Source organism: Centropristis striata, chromosome 12 (assembly GCF_030273125.1).
Source record: "Centropristis striata isolate RG_2023a ecotype Rhode Island chromosome 12, C.striata_1.0, whole genome shotgun sequence".
Lineage (NCBI taxonomy): Eukaryota > Metazoa > Chordata > Actinopteri > Perciformes > Serranidae > Centropristis > Centropristis striata.
Genome location: NC_081528.1, coordinates 34,765,487 through 34,791,002, shown reverse-complemented (window position 1 = coordinate 34,791,002; position 25,516 = coordinate 34,765,487). Strand labels below are relative to the sequence as shown.

At 36.8% G+C, this 25,516-nt stretch overlaps 1 protein-coding gene across 1 annotated transcript; it reads left to right on the top strand.

Annotated features, from left to right (window-relative positions):
- Window positions 1-629: 629 nt before the first annotated feature.
- Window positions 630-25,516, top strand: xpnpep2 (X-prolyl aminopeptidase (aminopeptidase P) 2, membrane-bound). Its single transcript, XM_059345488.1, has 21 exons — window positions 630-778; window positions 1,480-1,541; window positions 1,841-1,951; window positions 2,054-2,117; window positions 5,715-5,819; window positions 8,416-8,502; window positions 8,669-8,812; window positions 10,057-10,158; window positions 11,619-11,700; window positions 11,840-12,041; window positions 15,788-15,877; window positions 16,673-16,782; window positions 17,010-17,087; window positions 17,975-18,046; window positions 18,128-18,188; window positions 19,119-19,188; window positions 19,966-20,070; window positions 21,203-21,262; window positions 21,360-21,436; window positions 21,519-21,608; window positions 25,030-25,516. Exons 1-21 carry the CDS (start codon window positions 724-726, stop codon window positions 25,228-25,230), a joined length of 2,028 nt encoding a protein of 675 aa, XP_059201471.1. The 5' UTR covers window positions 630-723; the 3' UTR covers window positions 25,231-25,516.

Sequence of the window (25,516 nt, the reverse complement as noted above, 5' to 3'; positions counted from 1 at the left end):
TGCAGGATTACAAGGATTTGCCTATAATCTGTGGATCTGCAGACACAGACACTCAAACATGCATTCATGTGCAAAATATGAAAATTCACAAATATGAAAATCTGCATCTGTCCACAGACTCTCCAGTCTTGTCCTTGTTTCTGAATCCATTGTTGGCATCTCTTGGGTCTTATTTGTGCAAATAATTAACCGCAGAACGATGAAAAAAAGAAAGTTTTTTTTTCTTTGATCAAAAACACATGCTAGATGTTTGTGCATCTTGGTGGGAACTCTGATTGTGCATCTTGTTGGGAATTCCCAGCAACCCACAGCCGCTGAGCTGCATCATGATACAACAGGATACACTGAGGCAACACAGTGAAATGCACCAGGAAAAATAAACAGGTGGGTGGTCATTGTGGTCTGACACATTGTATTTTAGGTCAAGAAGCAAAGAAATGTTTCTGAGCACTAAGATCCACCCACAAAGCCACTGCACATGATTTCTATCTGAGGGCCGCAGGGAGAGGAGATAGTGGCAGAGGAGGAGGAGAGAGAGGGAGATAGTAAGAGAGAGAGAAAGAGAGAGAGAGGACAGTCGTGCACTTCCTAGCAGACACCCACACACAATTTCTCACCAGACACCCACACACAATTTCTCACATACGCTGCATACACGTCGGAGCACCTGCTTTGTAGCCGCTCTGTCTGTGGATCTTTTCGTGAGCAGCTCGTAGTGCCAACATGCCTTCCTGTGGCTGGCTGTTGTTGTTGGCTCTGTCTCTGGCAACACTAACAGGTAAAAAAGTTCTTCTTCTTTGTCGTCACTACCTGTCAGTGTCAAGTCTCTGATCTCTGCTTGACATCTTTTAATGAGGGCTGCACTGTAATTATCTACATTTCTTTGTTTGTTTATGGTGATGACAGAAGCTGTGAAGTGGTGTAAAATGTAAAAACAGATCACATGCAGTCAGTTTTGATTGCATGTGTTTTAAAATAGCTTGCAAAAGAAAATACCATCTGCGCTTTTTGTGCTTGTTGGTTTACACAACAGGATTTCTTTGCAATTTTGAAATTTTATCTTAGAGGGAGACAGCTCCGTCTCTTCCCTTTTTTCACATTTAAGAACTCATCTGTGAGCATGGACATTATTGAATTACACTGAATGTATTATGTGCATTAGCTTATTGAAAAAGTTGTGGTTAATGTGATTGATGTCGTCTTTAATTTTTTTGCACAGCTGCCTTCTTTGAGCTTGTCCTTTTCTCTGATTGACCGGATGTTTTTTCTTCTTATAAATCCAGAGCTTTTAAGTTGCATTGATTCATCAGATTGCTCTGACAGTCACCGTGTCTGAAAAGATTTATCATCATAAGATTAAAAAAAAAAAGAAGCAGCACTTTAAGCTGATCTGAAAATGTGCTTACACAGCTGAGCTCGGTCACTACTTTGTGTCACTTTTCAAGGTCTTTTCTTGTCTCTGTGCACTTCTCATTCCAGGGAACGCTGTTGGTGCTGTTGCATACGAGCGAACGGAGAGAAACTGCTCCCTGTCCCCTCCGGTGAGAGAATGACATAATGATGATCATAAACAGCTATATAGTTTACATTTTGACATAAAAAATGCAAAGCTGAACTCTTAAATTGACCTCAAGGAAGTCACATAGGTTTTTTTTACATATCGTAAAGCATGTTGACACAAGTTTTATACAGTTACAGTTAATGATTACTGCACATGCACCGCGGTTAATGATTACAGGGAGATACAAGAAGGGACGAATCAGCACTTCTGCAGGTTTTAATTAAATCTAATGAATGTTCACACTCTTTATCTCTCTATTTTCCGTTGTGTGTGTTGCAGTATCTCCCCAGCACAGCAGTAAATACCACTCTCCAGCTGCAGGAGTTACGAGAGCGAATGCTTCACGAGAATATCTCTGCCTACATTATCCCTGGCACCGACGCTCACCTGGTACATGTGCTGTCCGTCATAATGAATTAATCCAGGTTTAAACTGTGTGTGCATACATGGGTGTGTGTGTGTGTGTATGTTTAACCTGTGTTTCTCTGTCAGAGTGAGTATATCGCCCCACGTGATGCCAGGATGGCCTTCATGAGCGGTTTTACAGGCTCTGCAGGTACGATCCCTCCCTGCCTCTTGTCTCCTCTCCCTCCTCCTCTTCCTTATCCTCCTCCTCCTCCTCCCCATGACTCAACTCCCCGCGTCTGAGCGCCACGGTCATGCAGCTCCTCTACTTTCATCCCACATCCTCACCACACAGCCATCTCCTTCATTTAGTTTCATCGCTTTCGCTCGCTGCATCATTGCATCTTCCTATTCATCTTCTCTGCAGAGTAACTTCACCGTTAAATCATGAGAGATATTTTCACGCTAGAATGGAGAACTGAATTAATGATTGCATATAATTCTGTACTCAGCTGTTGCACGCATGAAAGGATGAAAGAGACAGATGACATTTCAGTTAAGTGCTGTTTACACCGGGCCAAACCCCATGCCAGACTCCATTTAGGGCCTCCTTTAAAGGGGACACATTATGCTTAATATTTGGTTCATACTTGTATTTCAAGCTTCTACAAGAACACGTTTACATGCTTTAATGTTCAAAAAACACATTTTTCTCAGACTAGTTGTCTCTTGAGAAAACCCAGTCTGGCCAGCATCTGTGACTCACATCTCAGTCCGTCTCAGGATGCCACGAGGCCCACAAACTTTGTGAACGACACTGTAAAAAAGACATCTGTAAATCATTGGATACATTTTTTTAGCGTCACAACCCTCGAAAAATTGATTGTTTCAGTATCAGAATTTGATCCATTTGGTCCAATAACATTTGGAAAGTTGACAAGAGCTACACAATTGAATAATTTTACCCCCAGTTTAAGTTGGTTGGTTGTAACCGGAAACGGAAACCTGTGGCACACATTCTCTCTGGGCCTAGTTACCAAAGACATGTTTGCAATTTACATTTTTGCAAACCACAGATTCATTAATTTGAACCATATTTAAACAGTGTGATGTTAAAAGCTAGAGGGTTGGATGGCACCAACCGACCCAGGACTCTACAGGTGCATCTCAATATGTTAGAATATCATAGAAAAGTTTATTTATGTCATTAATTCAATTCAAAAAGTGGAAATAACACATTCTAAAGTTCCATTACACACTGAATGAACCATTTAATGGAGACCGAAAATACAGTGTCTTAAAAAGAATTAATATTACAAAATACCAATTTTAAAAAGTATGTTTAATATGGAAATGTTGGCCTCTGAAAAGTATGTCCATCTATATGACTCAATACTTGGTTGGGGCTATTTGACTTGAACTACTGGAAATTTACTTTTCCATGATATTCTAATTTATTGAGATGCATCTGTAACCTGAGAGACTGGTGTTCACGTCCCTCTGCAAGTGTAGTCTGGAGTTTGTTTTTGACCACTCACCCTGTTCTTTTTATGTAACCGTAACCAAAGGTTAAACCTAAACTTTAACTGCTCGGTGTAATTGTTCTTTCTGTACGCTTTTATGCAGTTATGGTTTCAGACTCTCTCTCTCTTCACCTTGTATTTTGAATGTAATTTATTTGCCAAAAAAAGAGAAAAAATGCACATCATACCGATATACCTTGAATAGCAGTTTAACAAGACTGAATGAACAGCGTCTTTATTTTTCACGGTATTGAAAATCATACAGTCAGGATTTCTAGATAACATGATACTCTGTAATACTGCCAAAACCCAATAGATAACATTACACATGAATTAGACTGATCAAATAAAAGATATATAGTCTATAGACACCATGGTAACATCATGCAACATGCATCATTTTTGCATAAATCTGCACTCTGCACATTTCTCCACTTAAATTTGCACTAAGTTGTATATAGTATATTATTAATATTATTCTTATTGTATATTTGTATATTGTTAATATGTCTTTTCTTAGATTGTTTATTTTTTATCTTTATCTTAATTGTGTGAAACTTTGCGGCTGTAACAAAGAAATTTCCCCACTGTGGGATTAATAAAGTCAAATCTGAATCTGAATCTGAAATCTGAATCATCATCATCATATTGTTGGCTGTGACAACATGTAGTGAAGATTGTATCATGACAGAACATGAAGGATTTTGCTCCAAAGACTACTTTAACATGTACAGTATGGGGCCCAGTTGTCACATTTAATATGAAGCCCCAACATTGTAACATAATATATGTGACAAGAGATAAGAAAAAAGAACAACAACAGGTCTCCTTTAAGTCCAAATTTAGATTCAGGGATCTTCTCAGCTGTTGCTTCTTCAGTGTATCTGTCTCAACCCAACAACCCAACAACACAACACACACACTGCTGCTACACTGTAATTTCCCATTTTAGGATAAATAATCTATCTATCTATCTATCTATCTATCTATCTATCTATCTATCTATCTATCTATCTATCTATCTATCTATCTATCTATCTATCTATCCATCCATCCATCTATCCATCTATCCATCCATCCATCCATCCATCCATCCATCTATCCATCTATCCATCTATCCATCCATCTATCCATCTATCCATCTATCCATCTATCCATCTATCTATCCATCTATCCATCCATCTATCCATCTATCGATCCATCTATCATCTATCCAACTATCTATCCATCCATCTATCCATCTATCCAACTATCTATCTATCTATCTATCTATCTATCTATCTATCTATCTATCCATCTATCCATCTATCCATCTATCTATCCATCTATCCATCCATCTATCCATCTATCGATCCATCTATCATCTATCCAACTATCTATCCATCCATCTATCCATCTATCCAACTATCTATCTATCTATCTATCTATCTATCTATCTATCTATCTATCTATCTATCTATCTATCTATCCATCTATCCATCTATCCATCTATCTATCTATCCATATATCCATCTATCCATCCATCTATCCATCTATCCATCCATCTATCCATCTATCCAACTATCTATCCATCCATCTATCCATCTATCCAACTATCTATCTATCTATCTATCTATCTATCTATCTATCTATCTATCTATCTATCTATCTATCTATCTATCTATCTATCCAACTATCTATCTATCTATCCATCTATCCATCCATCTATCCATCTATCCATCCATCTATCCATCTATCCAACTATCTATCCATCCATCTATCCATCTATCCAACTATCTATCTATCTATCTATCTATCCAACTATCTATCTATCTATCTATCTATCTATCTATCTATCTATCTATCTATCTATCTATCTATCCATCCATCTATCCATCTATCTATCTGTCCATCCGTCCATCCGTCTATCCGTCTATCTATCTATCTATCTATCTATCTATCTATCTATCTGACAGAAGACAAGAAAAAAGAACAACAACAGCTCTCCTTTAAGTCCAAATTTAGATGCAGGGATCTTCTCAGCTGTTGCTTCTTCAGTGTATCTGTCTCATGTGTACAACAGTGGAATAATAATGTAAAACCTGATTATAAATCCACCGCACATCGCCAGGTTCTCCTCGCTGTTTCTTCTTAACCTTCCTGTTTGACTTCACACGCCTGCATTGTTCCAGATTAGCTGGCCCATCACGCATTGTTCTAAGTCAACTCTGACATTTATAGTTGTTTATAATTCACTGTCAATGCTGCCCTGGCCATAACGCAGCTGCTGTCCCGTCTCTCCTCAGGCACCGCCGTGGTGACTCAGACCAAGGCCGCCCTGTGGACAGACAGCCGCTACTGGGTTCAAGCCGAGAGACAGATGGACTGCAACTGGGAGCTGGAGAGGGACGGTGGGGGGCGATCGTGTTGTGATGCTTGTTATGACAACGCAGCACACACAGATTATAATCAAATAATTGTGGTTTTAATGATCCAGTTTAAAAATATCCAGACAAATGCTGCACCCATTATACAGGATTCACATGATGAAAATAGACCAGGAGCAAACTAGTCCCTGCTTGTTGTAGTTTGCAAAAACACCTTTAACCCTTTATCAGGCGAAGAACTATATTTGGTAACTTCGAGAAAAAAGTTGCAAATTTACTAGATTAAAGTGGCAAATCTACAAGAAAAAAAGTCGCAGATTTAAGAGATTTAAAGTGGCAAATCTGTGCGAAAAAAGTCACAGATTTATGAGAAAAAAGTGGGAAAATAGCAACTTTTTTCTCCCAGATTCACCACTTTAAATCTGCACATTTTTTTCTCGTAGATTTGCCACTTTAATCTCGTAAACTTTTTTCTCAAAATATTATTTTGGCATGTTTTTTTTTACACATTCTGGCAGTATGTAATATCCTCCGATATTCTCTAGGGTTAAAATTTGGAATTTGCAAGTATTTCAATGAGTGTCCTATTAAGGGTTAAAGAGGTGAATCTGGGAGAAAAAAGTTGCTTTTTTCCCACTTTTTTCTCGTAAATCTGCCACTTTCTCGAAAATATTACCTGAAGTTACCAAATATAGTTCTTTGCCTGATAAAGGGTTAACCCTGTAAAATATTTTGAGAAAAAAGTTGCAAATTTATTAGATTAAAGTGGCAAATCTACAAGAAAAAAAGTTGCAGATTTAAGAGATTTAAAGTGGCAAATCTGCACGGAAAAAAGTCACAGATTTATGAGAAAGAAGTGGGGGAAAAAGCAACTTTTCTCGCAGATTCACCACTTTAAATCTCTTAAATCTGTGACTTTTTTCTTGTAGATTTGCCACTTTAATCTAGTAAATTTGCAACTTTTTTATCGACCCCATTTTGATATCCACTGAAGTTACCAAATATAGTTCTTCGCCTGATAAAAGGTTAACACTGAAAAGATGGTGCTGATGTTCACACATTTTTAAAGCACAAAATGCAATGTTGTGGGGCAAATTGCAGTTTATGACTCGTAGTGGCAGCTGTCATCAGTCACAAAGAGCTCAACCCAACAACACAACACAACACACACACTGCAGAGAAACATGCTGCGAATATAGAAAACACACACTTAAACAGAGACACTGCAAGTCACAGATATTTTACAGGGACTTATAATATTATTGGAGAGTAATGCCTTAAATGTTAACTTATAGGTAATAAAACATTTATAAATATATACACTTATTCAATGCTTTTATCCTATTAACACATAAATCATGTTAATAATCATCTTATGAGGAATAATAAGGGCCTTAATTCCCAAGCTAGATTTTCTAGTTTTCTCTCAGACCACTTAGATTACATTAAACTGAAAGGTTATTATAAGATGTTTGCCAAGTAATGGAAAAAAAAACCCCAGCAATGACACAACTTTAGCCTTTACTGTTACATAACATTGTGTTTTGGGATTTGTTTTAGAAATAAGTTTGTATTTAACACTGTCTTGCAACATGGGTCACTCCTTCATCCTGTAACAGAACGACCTTTAACTGCTTGTAAATGTAATCTATTATATCTTTATGTGTAACTTATTACCCAAAGACATACGACAAGTTGCTTATTGCAGCTTCCATCCCACATTTTGTTACAAAGCAGTTTCTGCTGATTCAATTCAATCGCATTCATTTCATCGGTAACGCTTTATATTAAGGTCCTTGTAATAACCATTAATTAACAAGTAATAAGGCCCTTGTAAGTCCTTACTAGATGCTTATTAACATTATTGTGTGTTTATAAGCTTATATAAGTGTTAATAATGGCATTACAAACACCCATGACCCACCCATTATGTCTTTGCCACGCCTTTATACTTCAGCGGATATCCAAAATAAAAAATAAAAATATTTTGAGAAAAAAGTTGCAAATTTACTAGATTAAAGTGGCAGATCTACAAGAAAAAAGTCACTGATTTAAGAGATTTAAAGTAGCAAATCTGCGTGGAAAAAAGTCACAGATTTATGAGAAAGAAGTGGGAAAAAAGCAACTTTTCTCGCAGATTCACCACTTTAAATCTCGTAAATCTGCGATTAACAAGTAATAAGGCCCTTGTAAGTCCTTACTAGATGCTTATTAACATTATTGTGTGTTTATAAGCTTATATAAGTGTTAATAATGGCATTACAAACACCCATGACCCACCCATTATGTCTTTGCCATGCCTTTATTAATCTTATTTTGTTTGCTTATTGATATTAAAATAAACTTTATTGCTCATCTATTATAAGTTAACTATAAGTTAACTATGCTTTTTGCAACTACCGGATCTAAAGCGAGAACAATGCCTTATTACTTGTTAATTAATGGTTATTAAGGACCTTATTATAAAGTGTTACCATTTCATCTTATTCACAAAAAAACAACATATTTAAATATTTCTGTGATGAATCAAAATATTCACAACAGGTAGGCCAGACGGATTTGTCCTGTCACATCCTCTAAAGTCAAAAATAACTTGTCTGTCATGTGTGATGTTCTCCAGTGTCCATCAGCAACGTGGCGGAGTGGCTGATCTCTGAGGTCCCAGCGGGCGGCGAGATCGGCTTTGATCCCTTCCTCTTCTCCCTCAGTGAGTCTCTGCTCTGCATCCCACCTGTCAGTCCAGCTTAACATCAATAAAGTGCTCTCCCGAGTAGATGGAATCTTATCGACGGAGCCTCCTGACGCCACGCAGACTGTTTACTTGTGATTGATTCGGCTCAGTGTGTGTAATCATCTGCAATTTCCTCCATTAGAAACGCAGGAGGACTACGGCATCAATCTGGAGTCGAGCAATCGCAGCCTCAAGTCTGTCCCTGATAACCTGGTGGACCCACTGTGGACGGACAGACCGCCCATCCCATCTGAAAAGCTCCAGCGCCTGCCCGACAGAGTCATACGTGGGTTCCCTTATATGTCTGAACACACACTCACTCAGGCACTCTGCAGTCTGCTGCTCTGCCTGTGTGCTGCCCTTTATCTATGTGCAGATAAATACCTGCAAACTGGACAGAAAGCAATAAGCGGCTCCACAAACACGGCCATAAACGGCCTGTTTGTGTTTTTATGGCCGACTGGCAGATTTGACTTTGAGAGGACGGAAAAGCGTCCAGAAAGGGAAGTTGTCTGGACGCCCGTGGGCCATATTAGTCTTTATGGTCGAAGAATAGACAAATGGAACAAATGGAGAGCATCATAAACCTAATGGAGTCTGTGTGTGTGTGTGTGTGTGTGTGTGTGTGTGTGTGTGTGTTGTTTTTATAAATGCTGTCTCATAGTTTGAATATGAAAGCTTGCTCTTGCATTCAGCAGTCTGAGTGGACCATGTTAGGTGATGAGCAGTTTGCAGACGACAGGAAGGTCAAAGAAAAGGACAAAGTTACTGGAAAATCACTGATGTGTGTTTCTGCACTTAGTGGGATGCAGAAGGCATCTCTATTTACAGGTGCATCTCAATAAATTAGAATATCATAGAAATTGTATTTATGTCAGCAATTCAATTCAAAAAGTGGAAATAGCACATTATATAGATCTATACTTACAGAATGGAAATGAAAGAAGAGACAATATTTGACACAATCAGGACTACAAATTAATGATTGCTGCTCCCTGTCTGTTAGATGTGTAAAATGTTTTGTTAACCCTTTATCAGGCAAAGAACTATATTTTGTAACTTCAGGTAATATTTTGAGAAAAAAGTAGCAAATTTACTAGATTAAAGTGGCAAATCTACGAGAAAAAAATGTGCAGATTTATGAGATTTAAAGTGGTGAATCTGGGAGAAATAAGTTGCTTTTTTCCCACTTTTTTTCTCGTGAATCTGCAACTTTTTTCGTGCAGATTTGCCACTTTAATCTAGTAAATTTGCAACTTTTTTCTCGAAATATTACCTGAAGTTACCAAATATAGTTCTTTGCCTGATAAAGGGTTAAAACTTCACCACATCAACTTTATAAGATGACTGTTGATAGATAATTGATTGATGATATATGTCAGTGTTGTGTTTCCAGCTTGCTGACCTCATTATTAATGCAAGGTTAATAAGAAATGTGGTGAACAACACACATAATAAAAGTGTCTGATACATATGAGCATTAAGAGTTGATTGTCAATGCAAATTACAGTAAAATGTGTGTGTTTGCAGAAAGGTCCTGGCAGATGAAAGTGGATCACATACGGAATCAGATAAGGGACAACCCGTACGAACCAACAGCTCTTCTGCTGTCAGCACTGGATGAAACCGCCTGTAAGTCACCCCAATTTTGTACATGAAGCTTAAAATAATTCTTTAATACTACTGATTAAGAAAATAATTGAACGTTGGCATGAACATAACTATTGTGAATGTATTCATTGCGGTTTGTAGAAGCATCCATTCCTTTTAAATACGATTTATCAGCTTAATATTAACTTAACCGTGCAGAACTACTACCGGCTAAACTTATAAAAAGAACATTTAAAATGTATTGCCTTTTTTTTTTAAAAAGGAATGCAAAACCATCTAATTGTATATAAAATAAATGCTTAAATTATCTCCAGTTATGAAAAGGACTGTGCAACACAAAAATAAAGACTAGTAATGATTCAAGAATAAATTAAAAAAACATAGATGATATTAAAACAGGATACAGGATTAGTGATTACAGTACAATGCACAAAATATGCAGAAATGGTTCAATAGTAATCCCAAATGGTTTCTTTTTTTCTTGTTTTTTGGGCCACCCAATGGCTGCAAGGCCTTAAATAGCCACTTAGTTTTGCTTACGCCTCAGGTTTGTATCAGAATACAAAAAATAAAGACCAAATACAGCCACAGCATTCAGGGAGGAACTATAGCCTGAAGTTTTGCTGTCTGAAAAATACAATAACAGACAAAGTATGAAATGTAAAATGACAAAAATACAGCAAACAGAGTAAAGATGTATTTCTAAATGGGCAAAACTGGGTAACGCTTTATATTAAGGTCCTTGTAATAACCATTAATTAACAAGTAATAAGGCCCTTGTAAGTCCTTACAAGATGTTTATTAACATTATTGTGTGTTTATAAGCTTATATAAGTGTTAATAATGGCATTACAAACACCCATGACCCACCCATTATGTCTTTGCCATGCCTATATTAATTATTGATATTAAAATATACTTTATTGCTCATTTATTATAAGTTAACTATAAGTTTACTATGCTTTTTGCAACTACCGGATCTAAAGCGAGAACAATGCCTTATTACTTGTTAATTAATGGTTATTAAGGACCTTATTATAAAGCGTTACCCAATACTGTTATCACATGAGAAGATCTATAAAAAGGTGTTAAAACAGATTTAAATCAGACTTTTTTTGGTTTATAATCCCTTATTATCTCAGTAGAAATCCTATTGTCAAACTGATGATGTGATTTAGTGTTGGCACACTGTTCGGACGTTCAGTTCAGCACAAAAGAACAAAGGAACAGTGATTTTATTTTATTCAAAACCATCTTTCTTTTAACCCGCACAGAAGCACCGGCGAGCTTCAGACCTTTCCTGACTTCTGATTTCATCATTAGCGAGTCTGTTTTGAACGACAGGGACACAGAGGGAGTCACGTCCGTCAGACACAAACATTAGATATAAGCAGCTCGTCTTGGCTCATGTGGATGGAGAAGATGATGTAAATGAATGCACAGGCTGCTGCTGAAGCTCTGTATGTTTTTCTTGTTTTCAGGGCTGTTCAATATGCGCGGCAGTGACATCCCATACAATCCCTTCTTCTACTCCTACACACTGCTCACAATGGACCAGATCTGGTAAATCCATTTTTCAGGGATTACATGTGTGAGCATGTGGGATTCCTTTCAGAAAGTCTTTGTTCTGTCCCAGCACATACACATATAGACATAAAGCATTCCTCTTATATAAATCTTTCTCTTCTCCCACCTCTCGCAGGCTGTTTCTCCACATGGACAGAGTGACAGATGAACTGAAGGTGTACCTGAACGCCTCGTGTAAAGGGCCACTCTGTGTGCAGCTGAAAAGCTACGACTCTGTCCGAGAACACCTGAAGTGGTACGTGGCCCAGCCTGGCGTTAAAGTGTGGATCGGCACAGAGTACACAAACTACGCTCTTTATGAGCTCATCACACCAGAGGTACGCAGATATTTTAATTGAATTATTATTTCCTGGCAGATTTTTTAAGACCGACTGTGTCAAATTTAGGTTTTAAGATGGACAGTGATTTTAAATTAGAGCGTCAGATTAGTGCTGCTGTGAGGTCCAGCTTTTTCCACATCAGGCAGCTGGCTAAGGTGAAGCCTTTCCTTACACACAAGCACTTTGAAACAGTAATCCATGCCTTCATTACATCTCGGCTGGATTACTGTAAGTCTTTTTACTTTGGAGTCAGCTAGTCCTCCCTCGCACACTGTAAATTGTAATAAGTTCACTTTACTTAAAAAAAGTTAGGAAACCGATTGCCTGCAAAATCTCCAAGTGAAGTAGATAATTCATTTCAAGGTGTCATAGCTAAAAATAACTGTGTTTAGACAACTCAGATAATGGCAGTAAACTTGAGTATAGTTAACTCAAAATCATTAGTTACTTACTTACTTACGCTCTGAATTTGGAGTACCCTCAACAATGTATGTAACCACACTTGAGAACATGTATTTAAGGTAAACTTCAATAGTTTTCAGCCTGGACCCCATTTTCCATGTATTTGTGTTCAGAACAAAAAAAGTTTAATTATGAAACTTTGTTTTCCATTCAAACTGTTGGCTTTTGTCTCTTCGTTTCAATAACTTATCACTTTTGGTTCAGCGTACTTGAACATATCAAGGCAATCGGTTTCCTGATATTTTGCTAGTAATGTGAACACTTAAATTTGTAAGGATAACTTATTTTTATGAGTACTGCCTAATTAAGATAACTCACAAGTTTAAGTAGTCAAAATTGACATGTTATAGTCAACCTAACTAATGATTTTGAGTTAACTATACTCAAGTTTACTGCCATTATCTGAGTTGTCTAAACACAGTTATTTTTAGCTATGACACCTTGAAATGAATTAGTTACTTTACTTGGAGATTTTGAGGCAATCGGTTTCCTAACTTTTTTTAAGTAAAGTGAACTTATTACATTTTACAGTGCACGGCTCCAGTTAGTGCAAAACGCGGCTGCTTGCCTCTTAACTGGAGTTGGTAAGAGGGAGTACATAACTCCCATCCTGGCCTCCCTCCACTGGCTGCCTGTGCATTTTAGAGTCCATTTTAAGATTCTTTTATTTGTTTTTAAATCTTTAAATGGACCTCTCTGAGCTCCTCCACCCCTACGCTCCTGCTCGGTGCCTCAGGTCAGCTGATCTGCTGCTCCTGGAGGTACCGAGGTCTAAACGGAAGCTCAGAGGTGACAGATCTTTTTCTGTTGCAGCCCCCAAACTATAGAATGAGCTGCCTTTAAACATCAGACAAGCCTCCTCACTGTCCATTTTTTAAAAGTCATCTTAAAACCTATTTTTATTCCTTGGCTTTTAACCACACATGAGACTCTGCTCTTGTTTTTAGTGTTTTATGGTTTGCTTTTATTTATTGTTTTTTAAATTGTCTTTTAAAAAGCAATGAATCTATTTATTTTAGTGTTTATTTCCTGTTTTATTTATTTTGTCGTCTCTTCTTCTGTTTGTTTATGTACAGCACTTTGTTGCGGCTGTGGTTGTTTTAAAGTGCTTTACAAATAAAGTTGAGTAGAGTTGAGTTGGACTGCCTAATTTCCTAATTTCTCAGTTTATATTATGATTAAAGTAATGCTCTGTGTTACAGTATAATCTGTTTGTTTTGCAGTTCTGTTGCAGCTGTAGTGAGTCACCGCTTCTTGGCAGCTGCTGCAATATTTTAATGGGTGTTGTGGACAAAATCCAAGTTTTTAGAGCTACACTAATCAATATCTTTATATAAACAATGGCTAAAAGACCATGTTTAAATCTGAAGTGCAGACATTTTGTCTCCCCCCTCTGACAGTGGGAGTAATTACACAATCATCTGCATCTCCCTCGCCCCCAGGAGTGCTTTTATTTAGCTCAATCTTTCCTCTGAACCATCCTCATCCTCTCTTGAAACTTTTCTTGGAGACTTCTTAAAGTTATCCACCATACCTTCTGTAATTCCCTCCATCCTGCCCTATTTAGTTCTGGCTGGTTGACGTAAAACACTTTGCTTCCAGTTTACCAGAACAGACAGGCATCACAATGGTGATATACCTTTAAATGCTGTCAGCAAAACCTTTAACCCTTTATCAGGCAAATAACTATATTTGGTAACTTCAGGTAATATTTCGGGAAAAAAGTAGCAAATTTACTAGATTAAAGTGGCAAATCTACAGGAAAAAAAGTTGCAGATTTAAGAGATTTAAAGTGGCAAATCTGCGCGAAAAAAATCGCAGATTTACAAGAAAAAAGTGGGAAAAAAGCAACTTTTTTCTCCCAGATTCACCACTTTAACCCTTAATAGGGCACTCATTGAAATACTTGTAAATTCCAAATTTCAACCCTAGAGAATATTGGAGGATATTACATACTGCCAGAATGTGTAAAAAAAAACATACGAAAATAATATTTTGAGAAAAAAGTTTACGAGATTAAAGTGGCAAATCTACGAGAAAAAAAGGCGTAGATTTATGAGATTTAAAGTGGTGAATCTGGGAGAAAGAAATTGCTTTTTTCACACTTTTTTTTCGTAAATCTGCGACTTTTTTCGTGCAGATTTGCCACTTTAATCTAGTAAATTTGCAACTTTTTTCTCAAAATATTACCTGACTCTAACTACCAAATATAGTTCTTTGCCTGATAAAGGGTTAATTAGCATTGTGTAAACTTGTTTGGCAGAGGATGTTCATTTAAATGTAAGTTCTGCACTATAGTTTTAATCTGAAAGGGATCGATCATGGTGAAGAACACAAAAAGATTTATCACCAGACTCAGTTCCCCTCTCTAAAGACTGTTTACGTATCTGTCTTTGAAGATAACATGATAAATATGTGTCAATAAACAGCTGGCAGACGAAGTTGTTAACTGTGAATATATATAGTGAAGCATTTAGCGGCTCAATAGAAGCTGGTGGCGACAAAAACAAAGGAGACACATTTCGACTCCAAATTTATGCCAATCTTGCTCTGTGTCTTATGGATGCATAAACTTGGAACTCATGTGACACATTTTGCTGACTATATAAGGTTATAACACGGTAATGTTGTGTTTACAGCTTGTTTCACTGCCCCCAAAGTGGTAAAACCAAATAAAGTAATGTAGGTCAAAGTGAGTTTCACCTCAGCTGCACAGTCACTTTGCCAGTAGTTAAATAACTACTTATTTCCTTATGACATTATTAATCAGATAGTGCTTGGAAGTAAACACACACAAAGAAAAAAATCTTTTAAAAAGTTGTTCTTCTCGTTAAACAAACTAGCTGTAGATCTGAGGTCTGCCCAAACGGTCAGCTCCTTTAAATCAGGACTAAAAACACTGTAGTTTACTGCAGCGTACTCTTAACTTATCTGCTCTACTCTACTGCCCTTACTTTTTAACTACACAATGTTTGACTTGTGCTTTTTATTATTTTATCTCTTTTTTTTATCCTGCTGTATCTTATTTTATCCTATTTATATTTTTATTTCTATTTCCCTGTTTTAATTGACTGTTTTTACTGTTTTCAATTATGTCTTGCTGTTTTTAATGTGTATGTAAAGCACTTTGAATTACCTTGTGTTGAATTGTGCTATACAAATAAACTTGCCTTGCCTTGCCTTAAAATGTGAGGACAAGACCTCTCCAGGGAAAAAAAGCTATTAGCTATCAGCTATTATAATTCATTTTTAAAACTAATTATTATTTTTTCATCTTGTAGGAGAAACTGATGACCAGCACCTACTCTCCTGTGTTGATTACAAAGGCGGTGAAAGACGACACCGAGCAGCGAATCTTGAGGGATGCTCACGTATGTCATCTGCACACACACACACACACACACACACACACACACCAACCAGGTCACACAACCACACCACCACTGTGTATGTACATTAGCTCAACTTCTAAAAAAAAACATTTAGTTTAATTTATATGAGGCTGAATATGCATGAACAGATATGAGACTCCAGGAAATCATTAATCACACTTCACTGTCAGACTGCCGGGACATTTATGAATCGTTTCCATCAAGCCCCTGAACACTTCAGTGAACACAAACCCTGAAACATTTATTACGCTGTCCAGAGAGTCTCCACAGCCTGACACGTGTCATGTGAATTGTCAGTTTGTGTGTTTTGTGTTGTTGTGATGGATGTCGAGGTTCTCCTGGTCACCATGTCGTTGTGACTCTGTGTAGACACATTACTACGTTATTAATATTTTTTATTTTATTTTATATTGTTTATTTATTATTTATTATTACATATTACATTATATATTATATATTGTACTATTATTATTATTATTATTATTATTATATACCGTCTAGTCACTATAGCATTGTTTGTTTGTTTTTATTCATGCTACCTCAGTATTTTATTTTATTGTACTTGAATACCGGACTGCTGTGACAACCGAATTTCCCTTCGGGGATGAATAAAGTAATCTATCTATCTATCCATCTATCCATCTATCCATCTATCTATCTATCCATCTATCCATCTATCCATCTATCTATCTATCTATCTATCTATCCATCTATCCATCTATCCATCTATCCATCTATCCATCTATCCATCTATCTATCTATCTATCTATGTAGGTGAGGGATGCAGTGGCGGTCATCCAGCTGCTGATGTGGCTGGAGAAGGCGGTGCCAGAGGGGAAAGAGACTGAGCTGACAGCTGCAGATTATGTCAATACGTGTCGCGGGTGAGTGCACGAGGTGGAGGACAGCTGAGACACTTCTGTGTGCTGGGCAGGAAGTGCTGCGTTACTCCATGAAATTGCACGTCAAGTCAGAATAGAGTGCTTTAGAGCCTAGAAAACATGATAAAGTAACACAAAAGCAGAAAGACATGAAGACACTGTTCAATAATAGACATGTTCAATATTTAAAAATGAAACTTCAGCCACAGCTGATATAAACATCATTACAGCAAACAGAAGGACAGCAAAGGGCCGAGCTTTGAGACGATCTCTGCAAGTGGACCCAACGCTGCACTCGCCCACTACAGGTAGGATCCACTCACTGAGTTCACTGACACCGTGTACGTAACTTTCTCTTCTTTGTCTTTAACTTGTAACATTCGTAAAGGACCGTAGGAGTAGTTTTGAACGTGGTGCATTATGATGAACCTTTTTTTAAAATCATACAAGACTTTTTTAACAGACTGAGGGACAGTGGCGGTCCTAGACCAGTTTTACTGTGGGGGCCAAGGAGGGGCCAGTGTTTAATCAGAGGGGCACATTAAAAAACGTCAAAAATTATATTTAAGCATTCAAAACCTTTATTTTAGCTAAAAGTCTCATATTTGGAAGATCTACATTGATGAGACTTACCAACATTAACAGTTATTTCTGTATGACAATGACATTTCTCATTTTTGTGCACAATTACTTTTTTCTTATTTTGAAAGTGCAGTACAGTGAGAATGATCTTTATATTTAGCTTTTATTGCACAATTAAACTATTATACAATGTACACATTATGGGTTCCTTTTGTGTACAATGAGATATTGTTTGAACAAAAAATGGGTAAGAATTGTTCCGTTGTTCATCGTTATAAATTGATCATTTTATTATTAATTTGACACAGGGGCCACAGCAGGGGCCAAAGGCTTCTTCACAGGGGCAGTGGCCCCTGGAGGCCCCAGTGTAGAACCACCACTGCTGAGGGATGCATTTTTCCATTAAAAGTCCCACAATCTGCATTCAAGTACAGCACTTAAGTAAATGTACTTAGTTACCTTCTGTAACTGCTCATTTCCTGTGAGCCCTCCACTATCAGTCTGCATGATTTAGAAAATGAGTAATGTAAAACATTTAAGATGCTGACATGGTCCTTTAAGTGTGCTACACCTACCATCTGCAGTGTTTTTATTTCCTGTTTTTTTTCTGCAGCCCGACAGCAGAAACAAACAGAAAGTTGACAGTTGATGAGATGTACCTGGTGGACTCTGGGGGCCAGTATCTGTGAGTAAAAACACACACACTCCAGTTTCACATCACATCACTCCATATGAAATGAGTCATCACGTCTCTCACTATTATCAGAGACGGGACCACAGACATCACTCGGACTGTTCACTGGGGAACCCCTACGGCAATGCAGAAGGTAACACTCTAGATATTAAACTGACTGTTTGAAGTAATATTTACATTTTATCTGTCAAAGCACAAGATATGGTTTATAATCTACTCTGCAGTCACTCAGTGGAGTTTTCTGTATCTCTCTCTTTTTCTTGTCATCATTATATCGTAAGAAACCTTTTTTAATTTGACTTGCAGGATTTTCCCTGCCAATAAAAGGCTTCCAGTGGTGGTTCTACACAGGGGCCTCCAGGGGCCACTGCCCCTGTGAAGAAGCCTTTGGCCCCTGCTGTGGCCCCTGTGTCAAATTAATAATAAAATGATCAATTTATAACGATGAACGACGGAACAATTCTTACCTATTTTTTGTTCAAACAATATCTCATTGTGCACAAAAGGAACCCATAATGTGTACATTGTATAATAGTTTAATTGTGCAATAAAAGCTAAATATAAAGATCATTCTCACTGTACTGCACTTTCAAAATAAAAAAAGTGATTGTGCAAAAAAAAGACAAATGCCATTATCGTATAAAAATAACTGTTAATGTTGGTAAGTCTCATTGCTTCAATCAACGTAGTTCTTCCAAATATGAGACTTTTAGCTAAAATAAAGGTTTTGAATGCTTAAATATCATTTTTGACGATTTTTAATGTGCCCCTCTGATTAAACATTGGCCCCTCCTTGGCCCCCACAGTAAAACTGGTCTAGAACCGCCACTGAAGGCTTCACTTGCACAAATTTTCTTTAAGATTTTTGGCTGTTGTTTATTGATTATATATGAAATTAAACATTGTTTATTGTTAAAACGGAACATTTCTTGGGGAGATAAACCCAAGAATTCCACAAACCTAGGAAAAACACTAACTTTGCAGTACTGTTATTTTACCAACCATAATCCAGAATACTGTAAAATACATATTCACTGTCACTAACCACCCGTCCCGTGCACAGGAGGCCTTCACTCGAGTGCTCATGGGAAACATCGAGATATCTCGAACCATCTTTCCCTCAGGAACACGAGGTGAGAAGAAAAAACATTCATGCATGCTTTAAGACAGGGGTGTCAAACTCAAATACACAGTGGGCCAAAATTTAAAACTTGGACAAAGTCGCGGGCCAACATTGATATTTATTGAAAAAATTGACCTAAACAAGTTCAAACTAAATGGAACAAGCAAAGCTTGATATAACTTAATATTGCAAACATGCAAAATCGAATATCAAATAAAACAAACACATCAATGGCATTCATTTCTTAAATAAAATTTAAATAAAAATTGTACGTCCCTTTATTTTATATGCGGCCTTCTTTAAATTTAAATTTAACAGTAATCTTTTTCCACAGGCTAAAAATAAATGTAAGAATAAAATAACAATAATAAACCAAATGACTAATAATAATATCCTTCAATGAATGTGCAACCATTCAAGCCTTGGACTAGCAAGAAAAAGTGCATAAAGACAACTTTAATTGTTGCTCAGTTTGCTACACACTGATCTACTGTGTTCAAGCCAAAACACGAGCAGAGCATTCTGGGATTTGTAGTATTATTTACACTGTATAATACCGGCGAGCAAGCTCTGGTTGTCATTTGGTATTTCCTCGCGGGCCAAATATAACTATATTGCGGGCCTAAATCAAGTTTGACACCTCTGCTTTAAGTTATATTTATATTTATTTTGCCCTGAAACTTTTCCTAGTTTCACCACTAGAGAGCCCTGTTTCTCCACTCTGTGATCAGATAATAATGAAATGTGTCTGCAGCAGCATGTTTGAGTGGAGCTCTCTGTTTATCAGGTGTAAACATGGAGATGCTGGGCCGCCGGGCTCTGTGGGAGGTGGGCCTGAACTATGGCCACGGCACAGGTCACGGTGTTGGAAACTACTTTGGAGTTCATGAGTGTAAGCTCTGTTTTTCATTTTCCACATGTTTTTCAAACATTGCCACCCCAGTTTGAAATTCATAAATGTTTTCAGTTCACTGACCTCTTCATCTTCCACTAAAAACACATTTAAAAGCATAAATCCATCCTGCTAAAATAGAGTTCAAAGGCAGACTTCAATGATATGTGAAGTCTAAAAGCATCATGATTATGATGCACAAGAGGCTTCAAATTGCACTTCATTACACCCTGCTGCTAATTCAGTAAGTAAGTGGGAGTGATAAAATTAATAAACTGGCAAGCAATTTGCATGTTTGAGCACACATTTCATTTTGCAATGCAGCCACTTCTAATGTGACCAAATCCACTGAAATAAAAGGAGCCAGAAACAGAACCAGAAAAAGGCAGTTTAGGAGAATGAACGGCAACTAATAATTAATTTCACTGGAGATTAATCTGCACATTATTTTCTCTCAATTAACTGATTAACCTATAAAATGTCCAACCCTATCAAGTGTGTGAAATATGTATATCACAATTTCCCAAAATTACATATTTAAATGTCTGATCAACAGCCCAAATTAGATTCTAAGGGCTAGGGGATACTGATTTTTATATTGGAAAAATTCCTTGTTTACTGTTGTGGCGGCCGATTGTTGAGCTGGAATGTAAATAAACCTTTTCTATGTGGATTATGCACCGATATGAGTCTGCAAAGCCTTGTCATGTCATAATTACTTGCAGGAAAATATGAATTAGTAGTGGCATCAATAGTAAAACACCACTGTTTGTAAGTTTGATGACATAGCAGACAATGTGTAAAAATAATATTAATTATATATACATTTTTATTGAAGTACTTTTCAAAATCTATGCATCGCAAAACAAAAAATAATAGAAGCATAAGGTTTTTTAAAGAAAGCAATTTTGGTTTTCTTAAAACCAATACAGTGTATTGTAATAACATGAAAAGAAATAAAAGACCGTTTAATGGAAATTAAAACTTAAGATTTCCTCGGGCAGATTGTTCCAGAGCCTCGGGGCCTGACTGCAAACGCTCTGTCCTGTTTAGTTTTTCAATAAATGAAAATTAATGTGCACAGATGAAACATTTACATTTTAATGATGTAATATTGTAATATTTTGTTCAGGGCCTGTTGGCTTTCAGAGCAACAACATTCCCTTCAGAACCGGCATGTTCACGTCTATAGGTGAGATTTCATCCACAGCTGATTAAAATTGAAGAGTAAATTAACTTTGCGTTTCAGTGTTCAAATGTAGAAATACTGATAATGATTTCCCTTTCAGAACCAGGATACTATAAGGAGAATGACTTTGGGATCCGGATTGAAGATGTTGCTGTGGTCGTGCCTGTAAATACAAAGGTAGCTACTAAACAGAACTTTATTGATAAGCGAGAATCATGTCAGTGGTTTCCTGTTTTAAATGAGCTTCTCTTTCCCTCAGTACGGTCATAACTTCCTGACCTTTGACACGGTGTCGCTGGTTCCATACGACAGAAAGCTGATTGACACTTCAATCCTCAGCTCAGAGCAGGTAAGAAGACCTTATTTGACTGAATATACAAGAGCCATGTTGTTTTGTATTTGCTTCCTATTGCAAAAGGAATTTAAAGCGTATTATTTACATTAGGACTTAAGTAGACTCACAGCACAAAAAGAAAAGTTGGGTGAACTCAAAATTTCAAGGCAACAAACTTCGATAAAATTTTAAGTTGGACAATTAAATTCAGTATTTTAAGTTTTGTTTTTGAGTTTGCTCAACTCTGAATTCAGATTTTTGTCAACTCAACTGTACTAATTTTACGTTGTAATAACTTTTAATCCTTACTTCTGCTAACTTCTTCTTCTTCTGCAATGTGCTGAATTGGCACGATTGTAACGCCGCTATGAAATGTCAGCTAATGTTGTGACCACAATTTTGAGTTAGCATTGATACGCTAATGGCTACTCTTGTAGCTGTCACAAGCAGCGCCGCTAGCATCAGTTAGCCGCTAGCTTTCGCTAATGACCGAATTTCACAACAAAGAAATAAGAGTTATCAGAACTATTGTCCCTTGTTGTGAACCCCAACTTAAAGATACAAGTAACAACAACTCACCAACTTGTTTTTGAGCAGACAACTGGCTTCCTTTGTTGTGCTAACTTACATTATTGCCCTAAATGTCAATAATTTATATTTCCAAGTTTTACCAACTTAAATCACTGTTTTAGGCCAAAAAATACAAGTTGGCTTTTTTGCAATGCTGTGATGTCGTAGATGTGTTGTGATGTGTATTTTGCCCTATTAAAAGGTGCAATTTGCAAAATTTGCCCAGTAGTAGTGTAGTTTGAAATGTTGTAAAAATGAACTAACATTATCGAGAGAATGTGAAGAGCTGATGGTGTTAAAGTTAATTCAAAGCCCATCCTATTTTGTAATACCCCTTGTTCCTCAAAAGGTGGTACTGAGTCACTGTGGCGTCCAGTCTGCCGAAGAGAGGATGGAGAAGTAGAGCTGTACAGCAGTTAGCAGCTTTAGTTTACATCTAAACCTAAAAATGAATAATAAACATGACACACAAACTGAGATTCTGTGTTTTGGAGACTGATGCCGTGGGTTAGTCCCGAGTGTCTATTTTCATCTTCCCAAAGATGACTCACTCAGCTGTACATTTTCCTGGACATTTCAGCTTTATTGCATGTCTTAAATCATTTTAGTAAATAATTAATCACTTGGCACAAGATGAAATACTGCCCACCTTTGTTTTGGATCTTGCGGCCAGTAATTAGAAAATTCACATTTAAGACTTGTGACGTTAAAGAATGTGGAGCAACAATTTTCTGACAGCAGATTGTAGAACATATTTAGGTTAGAAAGGTCGATTTGATATTCCATCACTGTATACGTTCTTATCATTGGATAGCCAACCAACAGGAGTAATTAGCCTTGAAACGGGACAGTCCATATAAAGCATAACCCTTTAAGTCCTACAGCAAGAAGTTTTAATAAGCCACCACCGCAGCATAATCAACTGTGCAATGAGAAGTTTCTGGAATTTCACCATCATTTGTTGAAGAAGGAGGCACTAAAAAGTGTTTACCCAACACATCAAATAAATGCCCAGTAATAAGTTATAATGTAAGTTGACTTCCCCGGAGATGTCATCAGTTTCCTGTTTTAACTTGTAAAACACAGTTCAGTATAAGAGAGTGTGACGTGAAGCGAGTCTTTCATTTTCCTGCTAGTTTCCTCTTAAAATCCCCCATTCACACGTCAGGTCAACGCTTCGCTGCAGCTCAGAGATCAAAACATGCTTCGAGAAAACAAAACCACGTGTGAAAAATTCACTTCTGTGTTTTGTTTCTTTTCATCTGTGAAAGTATATTTGTGGGTTTGTTTTGTACAGAAAAGAACATTGCAGTTACAATATTAACTTTTCAAATATAAGGGAAACCCTTGGTTGTTTTTGTTCTGGGGCCTTTGGCTGCACAAATGAAATGCATTTGTTTGTTCAACTTATTCCTAGTGAACATCAGAGTCTTAAGGACTTTGCTGTACTGAACTTTTACTCCACAACACATTTTTAGGACACTACATTTACATAACGGCTATTGTATAGTGCTGGTTACTTTTAAGATTTGGTAACGCTTTATAATAAGGTCCTTAATAACCATTAATTAACAAGTAATAAGGCATTGTTCTCGCTTTAGATCCGGTAGTTGCAAAAAGCATAGTTAACTTATAGTTAACTTATAATAGATGAGCAATAAAGTATATTTTTATATATAAAAAGCATTTTTTTTCTCCCAGATTCACCACTTTAACCCTTAATAGGTCACTCATTGAAATACTTGCAAATTCCAAATTTCAACCCTAGAGAATATTGGAGGATATTAAATACTGCCAGAATGTGTAAAAAAAAACATACGAAAATAATATTTAGAGAAAAAAGTTTACGAGATTAAAGTGGCAAATCTAAGAGAAAAAAGTGCTCAGATTTATGAGATTTAAAGTGGTGAATCTGGGAGAAAAAATTGCTTTTTTCCCACTTTTTTCTCGTAAATCTGCGACTTTTTTCGCACAGATTTGCCACTTTAAATCTCTTAAATCTGCGACTTTTTTTCTTGTAGGTTTGCCACTTTAATCTAGTAAATTTGCAACTTTTTTCTCGAAATATTACCTGAATTTACCAAATATAGTTCTTCACCTGATAAAGGGTTAATGGTGTTATTTTATACTAGATTAAAGTTAATTTATCCATATCTTTCATATTGTAATATAGTTTGGGCAAGCACCTTTCCTACTACACTCCATAGAATTTTGGTTCTTCAGAAACGTTTTGTTAGGATGGCAACCAGATCTGAGTCACATGCCTCATCTGTTCCTCTTTCAGAAACTCCAAATACTTACTGTTCATGACTCAAAATATGTGTTTTTATTTTTAAGGTATATTCAGATCATGAAAACTTTCCAAAGCACTTTAAGACTTATTTTAAATTTAATTCTCAGATTCACTCTTATCCAACACGTCAATCTTTAGATCTTCATCCTCCAAGATTTCTGACATGCAGAGGTCAATTTATTGTTCAATTTAGGGAATAAATTATGGATAAAAACCTTTTCCCATCTGGCAAAAGACTCCATCTCTGTAAAATGCTTCAAAAGATGTCTTAAAGCTCATTTAACTGCTGTTTTGAAATTCTAGTTCACACACAAATACACTTTTCAACAGGTTCATTTTTGTTTTTAATTGTTTTTGTTATTGTCATTATAACTTGTTGATGTTAAACATTTGTTTTTTCTATTATCAGTTTATTACTTTCTAATGAAATTTTAGGTGGAGGCTTTAAATAAATAAGCCCATCTGGGTTTTCTGCCTCTCCCTGCACTTTACATGATATGTTATCTTTGTCATTTTATGTAATTCTAACTGTGCAAATAAGATTAAAAAAAATAAATAACTTTCTCGCTCCAGCTCCAGTGGCTGAATAAATACTACGAGACAATCCGGAAGCTGGTGGGTCCTGAGCTGGACAGACAGAAACTCCATGCAGAGAAGGACTGGATGCTGAAACACACAGAGTCCTTGGTGGAGTCTGGATCTTCTGCGTCCGTCTGCTCCTCCTCGCTGACCCTCCTCGCTCTGGCCGTCGCTCTCTTACACAACGTCCTCTGAGCATCTTCATCTCTCCGACACTTTCACAGCAGACTTGTGCACTAATGTTATCCCTATGCAGTCTCTAACGAGCAGCTATCCCAGGTTTCAGAGAAGCACTGCAATTTAGCATTTTTTTAATTGAAGAATATATATTTGTTTGATAATTTAATTGTGGGGAAAATGACTGATATTGTGGTGTTTACAATGATCGTTTGTGTGATTTTTGATGTTTTAGCTTTTTGGTTTCTAATCTGGACATTTGTATGACCAGTTGATATAATTTCTATTTTATTAAAGTAACACT